Source organism: Ascaphus truei, chromosome 7 (genome assembly GCF_040206685.1).
Source record: "Ascaphus truei isolate aAscTru1 chromosome 7, aAscTru1.hap1, whole genome shotgun sequence".
NCBI classification, from domain to species: Eukaryota; Metazoa; Chordata; class Amphibia; order Anura; family Ascaphidae; genus Ascaphus; species Ascaphus truei.
The window spans coordinates 16,529,213-16,545,394 of NC_134489.1; the positions used below are offsets into that span (position 1 = coordinate 16,529,213).

General features: G+C 41.3%; 1 protein-coding gene across 5 annotated transcripts; it reads left to right on the forward strand.

Moving 5' to 3' along the window:
• The first annotated feature begins 529 nt into the window (after nt 1–529).
• On the forward strand, nt 530–14,750 carry LOC142498745 (uncharacterized). 5 transcript variants are annotated; one of them, XM_075607088.1, is made up of 3 exons: nt 539–623; nt 9,478–9,652; nt 13,481–14,750. In XM_075607088.1, exons 2-3 carry the CDS (start codon nt 9,619–9,621, stop codon nt 14,299–14,301), a joined length of 855 nt encoding a protein of 284 aa, XP_075463203.1. In that variant the 5' UTR covers nt 539–623; nt 9,478–9,618; the 3' UTR covers nt 14,302–14,750. The 5 variants fall into 5 exon arrangements, with proteins under 5 accessions (XP_075463205.1, XP_075463203.1, XP_075463204.1 ...); XM_075607089.1 differs by having other exon boundaries at nt 13,484–14,750; XM_075607090.1 differs by lacking the exon at nt 9,478–9,652 and having other exon boundaries at nt 530–623; nt 13,484–14,750.
• Nucleotides 14,751–16,182: the final 1,432 nt, after the last annotated feature.

Here is a 16,182-nt window from a genome sequence, read left to right on the forward strand (position 1 = left end):
TAAAAAAAAAAAAGGGAGCGTGAACTGCAGCTTTAACACTTTGGGGAGGTGCTGACACTTGACTGGATTCACCATTTACACTGAATGTCATTATTCTTTTTTAAGAACTTTACATTTTAATTTTACATTTTAATTTCTTTGACAATACTTCTATGTAATATTGTAGCATATGGCTGATTATAGTCTATATTGCTGCTTTGATGGTGTATTTCCTGCTGTAATCCTTATGGGTTTATCTTTACTCTGCACTGTATTACTCAACTATGTTTAATGTTTATTTTAACACTGTAAACCTGTGAAGCCTGCCACTAAAGTAAAATGAAAAAGATAACATGTCCCTGGCATTAGCACACTTTGGTCCTACTGAAACTAGATCTATTTTGACCCTTTAAAGTCCAGTGGAGCCAGCGAGTGAGACCAAAAGATTCTGAGTGGTAATCAATCTGTGTGTAACTGCACGCCATTTTACCATGAGCAGGAACTACAACTCCCAGCATGCTCAGGAGGCAGAGGGTCACATGACATACAAAGCCATTGGATGCAATAACTGAGAAAGAGGCTTGGAACACACACTGATAATAACACGTTAAACACACAAAGGCTGCTGCAGCTAGCTGAGTAAGGTAGGATCTGGGTTTAAACTTGGGAGACGTACTTCTAGCTAATGTATTTGTAGATTAATTAATTTAAAGGAATGCAGTGATCTGATAAGAGATGGTAACAAGGAAGTGGAAATGCAGTGTCCAGTTGATAGAAATGCAATGATAATTAAAGATGAAGCAGTGGCATAGTGGTAAAATATCACTGCCTTTCAAGCAGATTAACCTGGTTTGAATACCAATGTCTGCTCTTCTTTTGCAAAGTCACTTTATCTCCCTGTGTCTCTGGCACCACCATTAGGCTGCGGTCCCAGTAATGTCTGTGATACGCGCGCCCGGCGGGGGGGGGGGCGGTCTGTGAGGAGAGGAGAATCTTGCGACGGGAGGGGGCGTGGTCGGGGATTTGCGGGGGCGTGGCCATTATGTCACGCGGCTGGTTCTCCCTCATTGGGTGAACCGCCGGTGGGGGCGTGGCCACGCCTCCGTCGCTAGGAGTAAACTCAATTTTATTGAGTTGGGAAAAACCCTGCCGCACGGCGCAGCTGCACCTTCTGCGTGACGGTGCGTACTGGGCCCAGCCCAATTGAGGGGCGGTGCTTACACGCACAGTGCACACCGCGCCGTGCGCACAGGCTGTACTGGGACCGCAGCCTTAGGCCTGGTCCACAGTGGCCGCTGAGGTGTGCGTGCCACACATCACAGCCCTCTGCGGCAGGCCCCAGTGGCCGTCTGTGTGACGGCGCGCAAAGCGCTGTGACTCGTACGCTGGCAGGGAAGACAAGAATTTGGCATACACGTGCTCAGCGGGCAGCCAATGGAAGGGCAGATATGCCCTGCCATGGCTGCGCCCCCCCTCCCCCCCCCCCATCATTGCCGCATCCCATCGCTCCCCTGCAGCTGCAGACTGCGATCGCGGCTGTAGTCTGCACGCGCCGCCAGGTGCGCATACAGCAGTGAGAATTGGGGCCATAGCCTTAGATTGTAAGCTGCTCTGAGCGGAGGCGTATTGTACCTCAAATCCTATGTACAAGCCTGCGCATATTGTCAGTGCTATATAAGCAAACATTATGTGCAGTGGATCTAATAGCAGTAATGCAGTGAATCTCATCCTACAAATGCAGTAATGTGACCTGGCACACTCGCTGACATAGGGTATCGTCCCTTATAATTGCACCCCTGTCTGAGCCCCTGTGCACCAATGTCCAAATGCCCTGCAGAAACACTCACACAAACTCAACAAATGACGATAAAGACTGTTGCACTCATAGGATGTGGTACCAAACGAGATCAAACACTTCCTTTATTCCATTGGTCTAGAAAACAAGATAGCCAACACACAGTTTTCAGGGGTTAACCCTTCCTTCATCAGTTGTAAGCTATAAAACACAAGCTCTGTACATACAGTATATACACTTGTAGATACATCATGGCAAAAACTCTCCGCAAGAACATCAACCTAACATATTCGTAGTTATAAATAATTGTAGTGCAGAAACAGTGTGCTCTGTAACATATAAAACAATTGGCGTTTATGTACTTTATTATCAGTTGTTCTGGATACTGAAATTTATGCTTACAGAAATGAAGCGCCAGCTCAAAATAATAAACCACATTAACATAAGCTGTTTACATTAAGATACAACCAAGAATTAAAAATAACAAAGTTTGCAATGACAAATAGAATGAAAACATCTTCTTGTTAATCAAGACTGATAATGGTGTAATGACAAAATACATAGTGTATGCACATACATGTTGTGTGTGACTAGATACTTTGCACAAATGGGATAAAACAGGCAGGGGAGATCCAAACGAAAGTAGAAATGCAAATAAATAGGCAGGTCCAACATGGGTGCAGAGGAGCTGTAGGGGTGGAAGGAAACAAGTTAAAATCACTATACATATTAAATATCATAGCAACAAAGTACTGTAGCAACAACTGAAAAGGATACATTTACAACTGGGAGGCAAGATCGCTAGTTATTTTTGTATACGGTATTGCTCCTGTGGAGATACAATAACTAAGAATGGCTTCAATGTAAAAAAGCAATTCAGATTCCAGTCCTCATTTGACCCGTTAGGGTGCAGTGTCTCTAATTCATGCACCGAAAAAGGCTTCCCACCTAAGGCATGGATGAACCATGTCACCCTCTCTTGCAGGGAGATTACCCTATTCCAAAATATGCCATTATAACTGAAACATTATGTTTATGCCAATAAAAATGTTTACTTTGTTGTCTTTAATTTTTCAGGGACAAATTTCCTTATATTGATTTTGTGTTCAGTAATCTTTTGCTTCATAGTTCTGAAAGTTTATCCAGCTAATATAAATGAAGGGCATTTCAACAATTATACAACAGGCTTTGTGCAGGCCCATATTTAGGTATATTGTAGGCCCGGGCTTAGGTAGGCAAAATCGGGGGGGGGGGCTAAATGTGAACAGAAGGGATACAATTGGTATAATCTTTAGTAGAATCCAATAATTTAGTCGGCATAATCTGTTTAATCGGTTGTTTCAAATTAGCAGGTTTTTATATTTAATAATTTTGCTTCGGAAATCTGTTTAATCTTCAATGAACATACAGAGACACTTGCCTAGACAAGTGAGAGTACACCTTTTGAACAAGCACTCATAATATAATTGATACAAGTAATTAAAAGAGTAACCTTTATTAGTGTCTGTGGGTAAAATAAGTGAAGTACATAAACACTCAACACAATTAAAACACGTATTAAACTTAATGTCTCTGAGTCTGAATCAAAGACTGATGAAGGTAATGTTTGAAGGAATATAGTGTAACTGGCACCATGTGCAATAAAATCAAAACACAAGAAAAGAAAGGATTTTGATGTTTACAGTGTAGGATGAATAGGGTGCCTCAGTGTGGTGTGTATATTGTAGATGAAAGGGTCTGGTGTGTGTCACATAGGTAAAGTGTCAATCACACCGCTTTCAAACCACATCTGATTAATATGTGGTTCTCTGACAATATGCAGGGTGTAATGTATTTAGTACTTTTCTTGCCAGACCAACATGATCATTGCTGAGTGTGGCCTGGTTGGAATCAATTGTCAGAGAGACCACCAAGAGGTTAATAAATATCCTTCAATACAACGCTGGATGAAGTAAAATGTCAAAAAAGGAAGGAAGGCTACTATGTAGCTAGGGGTAGTGAGGCTAGATTGTAAAGACTTATTGGTATATAATAATACTTATATTGTTTCCCCCTGGTCAGTAATTATTCCAATATTGTTATAGCCTCAATTGAGCTCAACAAAATTTACTTAATAGATGAATAGTGAGATAAATAACTGCTCGTGTCCCCTGTGAAGGTAGCAAGTGTGTTCATAGATAGGCTAGCTGATATCTCTAAAATAATGAAGCCAATTAAAAGGGGCTGACTTCAGCTGCCTAAAAAATAAAGATCACTCTATATCTGCAGACCTCTGTAGATGGTATAGGTAGGTGATTGATTTATATAATAGCCGCCCTGTTGGGTCAGTCCATGTGAATGTTGTAGATGGGCTGGCTATATTAACATAGACAAATTTGTCTCAGTAATTGCTTATCTTCTAGGGCGAATACGCCCAGTCTGCTGGGTATAGGCGACTAAATGTAGTATAGGTGGTGCCCTGCAGCCACTCGATGGCGTGCCCTCTACAATACAAGGGTGCTGTGAGGGGGCTGCTGACTCGGAGCGTTTAATTCCTGCTCACGAGTGGCGGCATCTGTTGAGTCTCCGCCCGGCATGGTGTATTCATGAACACCGCTATGTAGTAAACTGCCGGGTGGAGCTCGAAGTGAAGCTGCGGCTATTGCTCCGCGCTCTGAGAACAGACGTCGCCGCACCAATGCGCATGCTGACATCACAAAGGACCGCCCACCGACGTACGTTTCGCGTCACACTGACGCTTTCTCAAGGTGGCCCCGCCTCTACGTTTGCCAGCAGTTTAAATAGCCAAGCGTTGCTATGGTAACGATCGCACTTGGGTAAGTATATCAATGTAATAAAGACAGTGGTTTGTGTTGATGTTCATTGCTGTTTGAGCTTTTATTTATTTATTTTGGCTGGCTGGGAGTGAAACCATGATCAAAATAGAACCCTTATTAACTCAGGTAAGTGAATGATGATGTTACTATTAAACAAACGTGAGAATATTGTAGGAGTTCAAACTGGGCGACTAGTGCTATCTGTTGAATGTGGATATATACCACAAGCAGATAAGAACTGGTAGCAACCTACCTACAATGTTAATATATAGGATTTAAATTATCCTTGCATTGATATTTAGTTATATTGGGCAGTGTGGAGGCTGTATGATGTAGATGAAGATACATAATTCCAATATACTAGGTCATAGTTGCTTGGATAGCACCATCATAGGGGTATGGATAGTACAAGCATATATAGCAGAGTGAGTAGTCGCTGATAGTTGGCTTAGTGGGTTGAAGATGTAGTGAGATGGAATTATGTTTGCAAATGCATATATCTTACATTTACTGTGTAGATGTGTAAATGCAACAAATACAAAGAGTGTATTGATCCTACCCTATAAAGGGGGCAAACATAAAACCTTCATTAAGACCCTGGGGATACAACGTTCCCAGGGTATAAATCCACTTTGCTTCTTTTTTAAGCAACTCTCGGTCCCAATCACCCCTTCTGATGGTTTCGGGGAGTTGGCAGATGCCTTTGAAGCGTAACTTGGAGTAATCTCCATCATGTGTGTTATTAACATGTTTGGCCAGTGGGGTGTCAGATTTATTACGAATTGACCCAATGTGCTCTAAGACCCGTCGTCTTAGTTGTCTACTGGTTTTCCCCACATATTTTCTGCCGCACATGCAGATAGCTTGGTAGATCACTCCAGTTGTTCTACAATTCACAAAGTTGCGCATAGTGAATGTTCGGCTGCCATCCCAATTATCAAAAGTTTTTGAGACATGAGCGTACTGACAGGCACGACAGCCTTGGCATTTGTAGTTCCCAGGTGATCTCTTGTCTAACCAGGTGCCAGTGGTGTTGGGTTGAAGGTGGCTATGGACCAAGAGGTCTCTAATGTTTGTCGATCTTCTGCTGACCATAGTAGGTCTAGATTGTAACACTTCCCTCAGGTCCGAGTCTTCTAGGAGAACATGCCAGTGTTTGTTCACAATTTCAAAAATGTTAGACCATTGTCTATTGTGAGTGCCTATCAGGCGTATGATTTTGCGTTCTCGTTGCTTGGGGTTGGGATGTAATAGTGATGCTCTATGTGTGTTTTTAGCTCTGTTATATGCTTTGTTCAAGCTATTCTTGCTATAACCTCTAGCGAGGAAGCGTTGACGCATAGAGAGTGCTTGTACTTCAAATTCCTCATCATTCGAGCAGTTTCTTTTTACTCTTAAATACTGGCCAGTTGGAATGCCATGGATGAGTGTTTACCGAAGAGAATGATGTATATACTAACCACATAATTCTATGGGCAAGATTTATAGATGATATTATCATCTTATGGCAAGGACCACGCACGCTGTTTATTGAGTTCATCAATAAACTGAATCAGAATTCTCTCAATCTAAGACTCACCTATGAAATAGGGGCTGACAGCATAGTTTTCTTAGACCTAAGAATAACACGTGCAAGCAATGGGAGGATAGAAACTACTATTCACCGCAAAACAACAGCCACTAACAGCCTCCTACATGCTAAAAGCCATCATCCTCAAAACCTCATCCATGGCATCCCAACTGGCCAGTATTTAAGAGTAAAAAGAAACTGCTCGAATGATGAGGAATTTGAAGTACAAGCACTCTCTATGCGTCAACGCTTCCTCGCTAGAGGTTATAGCAAGAATAGCTTGAACAAAGCATATAACAGAGCTAAAAACACACATAGAGCATCACTATTACATCCCAACCCCAAGCAACGAGAACGCAAAATTATACGCCTGATAGGCACTCACAATAGACAATGGTCTAACATTTTTGAAATTGTGAACAAACACTGGCATGTTCTCCTAGAAGTCTCGGACCTGAGGGAAGTGTTACAATCTAGACCTACTATGGTCAGCAGAAGATCGACAAACATTAGAGACCTCTTGGTCCATAGCCACCTTCAACCCAACACCACTGGCACCTATCTGCATGTGCGGCAGAAAATATGTGGGGAAAACCAGTAGACAACTAAGACGACGGGTCTTAGAGCACATTGGGTCAATTCGTAATAAATCTGACACCCCACTGGCCAAACATGTTAATAACACACATGATGGAGATTACTCCAAGTTACGCTTCAAAGGCATCTGCCAACTCCCCGAAACCATCAGAAGGGGTGATTGGGACCGAGAGTTGCTTAAAAAAGAAGCAAAGTGGATTTATACCCTGGGAACGTTGTATCCCCAGGGTCTTAATGAAGGTTTTATGTTTGCCCCCTTTATAGGGTAGGATCAATACACTCTTTGTATTTGTTGCATTTACACATCTACACAGTAAATGTAAGATATATGCATTTGCAAACATAATTCCATCTCACTACATCTTCAACCCACTAAGCCAACTATCACTCTGCTATATATGCTTGTACTATCCATACCCCTATGATGGTGCTATCCAAGCAACTATGACCTAGTATATTGGAATTATGTATCTTCATCTACATCATACAGCCTCCACACTGCCCAATATAACTAAATATCAATGCAAGGATAATTTAAATCCTATATACTAACATTGTAGGTAGGTTGCTACCAGTTCTTATCTGCTTGTGGTATATATCCACATTCAACAGATAGCACTAGTCGCCCAGTTTGAACTCCTACAATATTCTCACGTTTGTTTAATAGTAACATCATCATTCACTTACCTGAGTTAATAAGGGTTCTATTTTGATCATGGTTTCACTCCCAGCCAGCCAAAATAAATAAATAAAAGCTCAAACAGCAATGAACATCAACACAAACCACTGTCTTTATTACATTGATATACTTACCCAAGTGCGATCGTTACCATAGCAACGCTTGGCTATTTAAACTGCTGGCAAACGTAGAGGCGGGGCCACCTTGAGAAAGCGTCAGTGTGACGCGAAACGTACGTCGGTGGGCGGTCCTTTGTGACGTCAGCACGCGCATTGGTGCGGCGACGTCTGTTCTCAGAGCGCGGAGCAATAGCCGCAGCTTCACTTCGAGCTCCACCCGGCAGTTTACTACATAGCGGTGTTCATGAATACACCATGCCGGGCGGAGACTCAACAGATGCCGCCACTCGTGAGCAGGAATTAAACGCTCCGAGTCAGCAGCCCCCTCACAGCACCCTTGTATTGTAGAGGGCACGCCATCGAGTGGCTGCAGGGCACCACCTATACTACATTTAGTCGCCTATACCCAGCAGACAGGGCGTATTCGCCCTAGAAGATAAGCAATTACTGAGACAAATTTGTCTATGTTAATATAGCCAGCCCATCTACAACATTCACATGGACTGACCCAACAGGGCGGCTATTATATAAATCAATCACCTACCTATACCATCTACAGAGGTCTGCAGATATAGAGTGATCTTTATTTTTTAGGCAGCTGAAGTCAGCCCCTTTTAATTGGCTTCATTATTTTAGAGATATCAGCTAGCCTATCTATGAACACACTTGCTACCTTCACAGGGGACACGAGCAGTTATTTATCTCACTATTCATCTATTAAGTAAATTTTGTTGAGCTCAATTGAGGCTATAACAATATTGGAATAATTACTGACCACGGGGAAACAATATAAGTATTATTATATACCAATAAGTCTTTACAATCTAGCCTCACTACCCCTAGCTACATAGTAGCCTTCCTTCCTTTTTTGACATTTTACTTCATCCAGCGTTGTATTGAAGGATATTTATTAACCTCTTGGTGGTCTCTCTGACAATTGATTCCAACCAGGCCACACTCAGCAATGATCATGTTGGTCTGGCAAGAAAAGTACTAAATACATTACACCCTGCATATTGTCAGAGAACCACATATTAATCAGATGTGGTTTGAAAGCGGTGTGATTGACACTTTACCTATGTGACACACACCAGACCCTTTCATCTACAATATACACACCACACTGAGGCACCCTATTCATCCTACACTGTAAACATCAAAATCCTTTCTTTTCTTGTGTTTTGATTTTATTGCACATGGTGCCAGTTACACTATATTCCTTCAAACATTACCTTCATCAGTCTTTGATTCAGACTCAGAGACATTAAGTTTAATACGTGTTTTAATTGTGTTGAGTGTTTATGTACTTCACTTATTTTACCCACAGACACTAATAAAGGTTACTCTTTTAATTACTTGTATCAATTATATTATGAGTGCTTGTTCAAAAGGGGTACTCTCACTTGTCTAGGCAAGTGTCTCTGTATGCTTAATGATCCTCTCACCCCTGGCACCTAATCACAGACAGTAGCTAGAGCTTTCTATCCTTTCCCCCCTTATTCCCCATTACTAATCATCAATGAAGTTATATGCAGTAAAACACATTGTAGAAATTCAGTGCGCAGATGTACACCTGCAGTGAGGGTTATTTTAGAAATGCAGTGATCAGATGGTATAAAAAGAGTGCATAATGTCCTAGAAATTAAATTGTCAGATATTATAGATGCAGAGAATCTGGTGAAAATCCAGTGATTTCTCTACTTTTTTTAATGGATATATCCATTGCTGTGTGTTAGACACACAATTTTTTTTTATATATTCTGTGGGACAGGGCATTGTTGCTAATAAAATCACTTTAAACCCTATGTACAAAGGAAGAAAAACAAAAAACAAATGTCCTTCAATTCCGTTTACATAGTAAAGAACAGAATAACATACAAAAGTCAACAGCAAGATGTTACTTTTATCTTCTTCTCTCCTAGTCTTTCCATTTAAATCACACAAAGATCTCAGGCTTCAGACCAGACCCTGGATTAGAGATCACCGATGACACTACCACTGATTACACAGAGGATAAGTGGGAGTGTCTAGGAAAAGAGCAGAAGAAGCTTCACAGGAATATTATGATGGATGAACCCAGAGCCCGGGGCTCGCTGGGTAAGGGGAGATTGCTTTGGTACTTAAAGCAGCAGACCTTTTTTTTTTTAATGCTACTAAATTGGTGGATCTCCCTGATTTGATCTGTGGTCCCTCAACTTTCAGAGGTCCCCTGTTTCCTAAGATGTTTCACGTTTGTGTCGGTGTGTGACACACAAAAAATATGGCTGCGGGGTCACCAATAGCAAGTTGTGAAGTCATCTCCTGATGCAGTTTACTATAGGCTGCTGGAGTCTGGTATTATTATTATTTTTACCATTACTATCACTATCACCATCACCCCATTACTCGCCGAATCATCTACAGCAGTGGGACCTGGGTGTTTTCTGCGGTGGTATCGCGAGAACTGAGCCTGCAGTGAGAATCCAGTGTGGACGCGCACTCCGGACGCAGGTTCGGCAACACACGTGGACGCGTACCTGCACTTCCCCATGCTGCTTTGGCGTTCACCTCCGACGGAGTAACGGTGACATTCTGCGAGTTTACCTTATCCTACATGCTCACATGAATGAATCTTGTGAGTGGCCGTAATCTACGTGTCATTTGATATTTTTATTAAAATTACCTTACATATTACGCTATGGGAGCCGCGCTGTCTTGTTTTGTAGTGATCGAAGAAGAGGGTTCCTGAAGACTAGCTGACGGCAACTACCTATAGCTGCTTATTTATTGTGGCACTTTCTGCTTTTGGAGTTTGTTTCTGTGTTTTTTGTTTGTTTTATGTTTTATGTGTAGCCCATCGACCCCCCCCCCCCTCATATCGGGTACCCTAGGGTGTTTCATGGTCTGGCTACATGTCTGTGTGTGGTGCGTACCTGCTGGCAAAGGAGGGCCTGAGTCTCCCGCGGTGACATGCGGGACAACAGGACAGGTTTCTGGGCTGGATGCCTTAGTTTTCCTTCAATGGTGCAGCGCCTCCATCTGTAGTAGGCCCCAGGGATACGGGGTGGAATCCCTACTGCAGAATCCCCACCCAGGAATGAGAGATTCCAATCTCACACTCTGTCTCTTTAAGTAAAACTCTTTATTGCTTCACAGCAGCAGCAGCAATAAATCAGTAACAGGCAGTATACAGCTAGTCAGCTGTACTCCTTCAGGATGTCCCTGCCTCTACTCTGGGCCTCAGGGCCACCCAGAGTGGGGCTAGCTCTTACCTCACCCCCTAAGCAGGGGTGAGAGGTACCTGATCCACCTATCTATATCTATCAGCTCTACTCATCTGGATCCTAGCACTCTCTACTCCTACCCAGACAGAACCACTAAATAGGAAGTTGCACTGCCATAAGTAGATTCAGTAGGTACCGCCCCTGTGCCTCTTGAATGGACACAGAGTTAGGTGACCTCCTTTCACTATCTCAGGGCAAGTGCTTGAGGTGGGGGAAACCCATGATAATTCCTGACAAACCTGCCCTTAACAGGGATTACTGCACAGGAGGAGGATAGGAATATAGCCCCTAATCTTACCAGGGCTACATGTGTTTCCTTTCTCCCTAGTCCCTTCTGTTAGTGGGTTTGTTATTGTTAAACATCACCACTTTAGCTAGATATATAGACTCATCATAGTCACCATTTAACATTTTTCATTGTTAGAGGGTTTCCTCTATATTCATTATCAATATCATTTGAGTATTACACAGACGCAGAAGTTTCTTTTGTGTGTGTGTGTGTGTATGTACAGTATGTGTGTGTGTATATATATATTGTCTAACAGGGATATACAGCTGGTACATCAGGGGTGATAGGCTTCTGCTATCACCTACTATTCACATATCAGTAAGAGCAGATATGCCCTCTTTAGCACGCTGCTATTAGAGTATACTATTCACTCTGTGACCACAGAGGTTCATAGCTGTATATGCTAAGGCTTGAGCACTGCTGTTAACACAGCAAGCTTCAGCCACGCTGTGTAACTCTGATCTGGAGGTTAATACAATTACCTATCACCACTGCATCTATTGCTGTTCTAGGCTATATTATATAGCACTGGACGATATATACGACCTGCGACCATTACACCACCGTACACCCCTCCCTGGCCAGGGGGGAGTACAATTATTTATACATATTAAATTGAACAACTAGACACTGCCATTCCTATAGACCGACAATAGGGGTCTATCTATCAGTAGCGACCCGCTACTACTGGCATTGTTCCAGCTATCTGACATACTTAGTCATGTAGTGAGATGAGGTCAATTGAGGATTAGCCTCAACGTAGAGGTTATCCTTGCCAGTTTGGATATATAGTATGGTATATATTTATTCATGGGTTTAACTGCATTCTAGGCTAGGGCAGCTGGCTTGAGCTGTAATTGTATGTTTAACTTTAATTTGCCCTGGTGCAGGTACAGCATTTTGCTATAAATATATATGACAAGGAATAACCTTTGTGAAAGATGTAATCTGTTACAGTTTGTAGAAAAATTAGACAACAGCTTTAACAAAGTTATTTTTGTTCTGTTTTATTTGGGGGATTTTAGGATGTTAAGAGGATATGGTAAATTTGCTCATCAGTAAAGAAGATGGATCAGCACTCAACAATACAAAAATAAATAAAGAATCATGTAACCAAAGCCAATTTTAAAGCAGCCAAGTAGCTACTATTTAATGAGTCCCTCACAGTTTATACTAAATAAACAATAGCTCAGTAGAGTCCCGTAAGATGTTAGCGGTTTGGACACATATACTTACAAAGTGGCACATTTCTGGGCCTGTAGCCCTGTCCTCAGGCATGGTAAACGTTGTCATAGTGGGGGGTGTGGCAAGGTGAATTCACTATCCCAACACTATGCCTATGTATAGGTCTGGAGTCCAGCAGTGACCAGGATGATCACAGCTTGAGAAAAGGCGGGGTTAATTAACCAGGTCCCATCTGCCTTGTTAAGGGGCTTTAAGAACCCAGAGCTCCCACTTATTCGGAGTCCTGTCTGAACCAGAGAAGCACATTCTGAACACTGAAGGGAGACAAGCCTGCAACAAGGTCTGTTACAGTGGACACTAACCTTGTTCTTTGTGCTTTTCTTGCACTTGAACCACCCTTTCTGGGAAAAGGGCAATGCCCTGTTATGGACTATTTAGCTGGACTTTTCTAAGCTTGGGTGTTTTTTTGTTACTTTGCACATATACTGATTGAAGCTCATTTTGTGTTGCATGTTTTTGTGGCTGAATAAACTCGTGTATTCAGATAAACCACGTGTTGTTGCGTTGTCCCTGCAACGGGGATTTTGGTTGTGTGTGTGTGTGTGTGTGTGTGTGTGTGTGTATTGCGCACTACACACGCACACGTGTAGACTTTCAATCGACGGGTAACATGAAAGCCTATGGAGTCAACTATTGTTCCTAACATGTTGAATGTAATAAAAATGAGGTAGATACCCTCACAATGAGGCTAATACGTTGAAAGGTAATAAATATCTTTTTTTTTTAAATAAAATGTCTTGTTCCAGGACCACATCACCTATGAGAACTTCTTTACTGAACAGATATTTGATACGTGGGCCAGCCTACAAGCAGAAACATTGCAGAAGTATTAATCATGATTAGAAGTACATATTGCTGGTATCTCAAAGTTTAAGTGTACTGCTGTGCTCTGGGAATATCGTGTATACACAAACTAGGTATCACAACATTGGAACTACACACAAAGAGACCTTTGCGGTTTTGTAAAGTTCTGTTTACACCATTATATCTAAATTGAAGTCTCTTGTAATGCTAGCAAAGATGTTGCATGTCTCGATGCTTTTACTGTATGGTTAATCTAATATATGTGGAACTAGGGGGGTAGCTTCCTACATTGTTATCCTTTTTGTTCACGCTATTCTTTTTCAGCAGATGGTATGGCCAAATGTTATAATAACCAAGACCGTTCTTGCTCACCAATTTGGACGATGGGAGATATTCATCATGGAGATGACACTTGTAACCCATGTGGACCAGAAAATAAGAGCAGCCCTGCAAGAAATGTAGATGAATCCTCTCTATGCGATCAAACAAATGACTGTCATCTAAGACAACAATATACATCTACTAACTCAGGAGAAGAACCCTATGCTTGCAACTATTGTGGGCTGAACTTTGCTTATAAATCCAAACTTCTGAGACATGAGAGAATTCATACAGGAGAGAAGCCGTATACATGTACCACCTGTGGAAAAAGCTTTTCATATAACTCATCTTTTGTTATCCACCAGAGAATACACACAGGGGAAAAACCATATACATGCAGTGAATGTGGGAAAACTTTTACTAGCAGCTCATACCTTGTAACACACCAGAGAACACACACAGGAGAAAAACCTTATTCCTGCAGCGATTGTGGGAAAACTTTTCATACAAGTTCATGTCTTGCTAAACACCAGAGAGTGCACACTGGAGAGAGACCGTACGCATGCCCTGAGTGTGGGAGAACATTTACATACAGCTCTAATCTCACAGCTCACCTGAGAACCCACACAGGAGAGAAACCTTATACATGCAGTGAGTGTGGGAAAAGCTTCCCTAGAAGCCCATGTCTTCTTAGACACCAGAGAATTCACACAGGAGAGAAGCCATATGCATGCAGCGAATGCGGGAAACAATATATTAGCAGTGCAAATCTTCTCAGCCACCAGAAAACACACAGAATAAAGGGATATAATGGTGCTGATTAACCCATACCTGTTCGAGTAGCCGTACTGGTCCTGATGTAGAATCTTTAGTAGATTGTAATATTTTTTTTTTAGAGGACCACCATAATGGTTTATTATAAAAACAATTCTAGTATGCACTGTACACTTGAACTACAAAACTATTAGGTTTGGAAAGCTCTGTATACTATAATTTTAACTATGAATAATCCTGTTACCCAAAAAGATCCCAACCTACAATTAAATTGTAGTATAGCAAAGCATACGGCCCTCCATAAATGTGCAGAACAATGTAGACGGCCTCATTGTTCCTGGTGATAACAATGATGGCTGTGTCTGTAAAAGTGGAAAGGTGCATAATTTATATGTATATCTGCAATATATTTTGTATGTACTGTTTATATGCAAAATGTATTTTGTATGTACAGTATTAGCCATTGCATTTGTATGTAATAAATATAGTGTGCAGCAAATTACACTTACCGTCTGTGTACAATTACCAAGCAATACATATGCATTAAGGCGCAGAACACTGTGTACTGGTTGTATTAATGTTTAAATAGTAATCCACATACATGTGTTTTTATACATGAACATCAGATAATCTGTATTAGTCCTGGAGACATAGATTTCTTGCAGGTTAAGATCACTTTTTAATTGACCAATACGCAGTGGTTGAAGTGTAATGGTATTGGCATGTATGGAGTACCACTATGTTTTTTATTTATAAATCAGAACTATTTTTGACTTTTGACTAATCCTCCCCCGCCACACCAGGTTCCTCTGATTGTGGGAGGGGACTTTAATCTGTTTTTTGATGAAAAAATAGACAGAGTAACAAAAATGAGAACAGAATCAGATACCAGAAAAACACAGTCCTGAAAAATTTAGGAATCCTAACAATCTCAGACCATGCCCCAGTGTTCTTTATGATAGGATAGAATAAAGAACTTACCTCCCAGGGCGGGTGGAGATTTCCAGCCACTTTGGCAGGAAACAGACATTTTAAGTCCTTTTTACAAACAGCATGGAAGGACTTTTGCTACTAATTACAAACATAGAGCGCAGGAAAATCTATTCTGGGAAACCACCAAAGCAGTATTAAGAGGGAATATTATAAGCTATGTGAGTCTCAATAAAAAAAGGCAAATTAATCAATATTAGCAGCTGCAACGACACTCACAAATGCCTTTAAAATCTTCAAAAAAATCCCTCAAAAGGGAACAAAGATAGAGCATGAGCTGATCATACAGAAAAAATTAGAATTGACAGCATCCCTAAGCAAACTTAAATACCATAAACACGGAAACAAAGCAGGTAAACTTCTTGCAGTATTATCGGGAGAAAGCTATACACCAACAATAATCATGGCAATTAAAAATAACACAGGGAAAAGGTCAGCTAAAACCAAAAAGATACTGGGAATGTTTGAGGAATTTTATAAAAAAATTATACGCAGAGAAACCATACCATGAGGCCTTCTGGTCCCACATGCAACTCCCCACGCTAAATAAAAAAAGATTCGGACACACTAAACTCACCCATAACAATTGAAGTAGAAGGGGCAATATCCATGTTAAAAACTGGCAAAGCCCCAGGACCAGATGGTATGTCGGGAGAATTCTATAAGCTTTTAAAGCAGGAGACAGCACCAATTTTGACTGATATATTTAATGAAGTAGTGAATGGAGAACCGCTACCGCATACATTTAATTCAACATACATAAAAGTGCTACCTAAAAAGGGAAGAGACGTGGAAGACCCAGGATCATACCGACACCATATCGCTACTTAACCAAGATTTTTATCTTCTCACAAAAATGTTGGCTAACCAAATCAAACCCCTGATACATATATTAATAACGCCAAATCAGACAGGAGTTCCACGGTAAATTATATTAATAT

What these genes read in the sequence shown, in the direction of transcription:
- LOC142498745 (XM_075607087.1), top strand. Translation starts at nt 9,860, where the DNA reads ATGCAGTTTACTATAGGCTGCTGGAGTCTGGTATTATTATTATTTTTA. An exon ending in TGCTCACATGAATGAATCTT is followed by an intron (nt 10,170 to 13,483) that starts GTGAGTGGCCGT and finishes CTTTTTCAGCAG; the next exon opens with ATGGTATGGCCAAATGTTAT.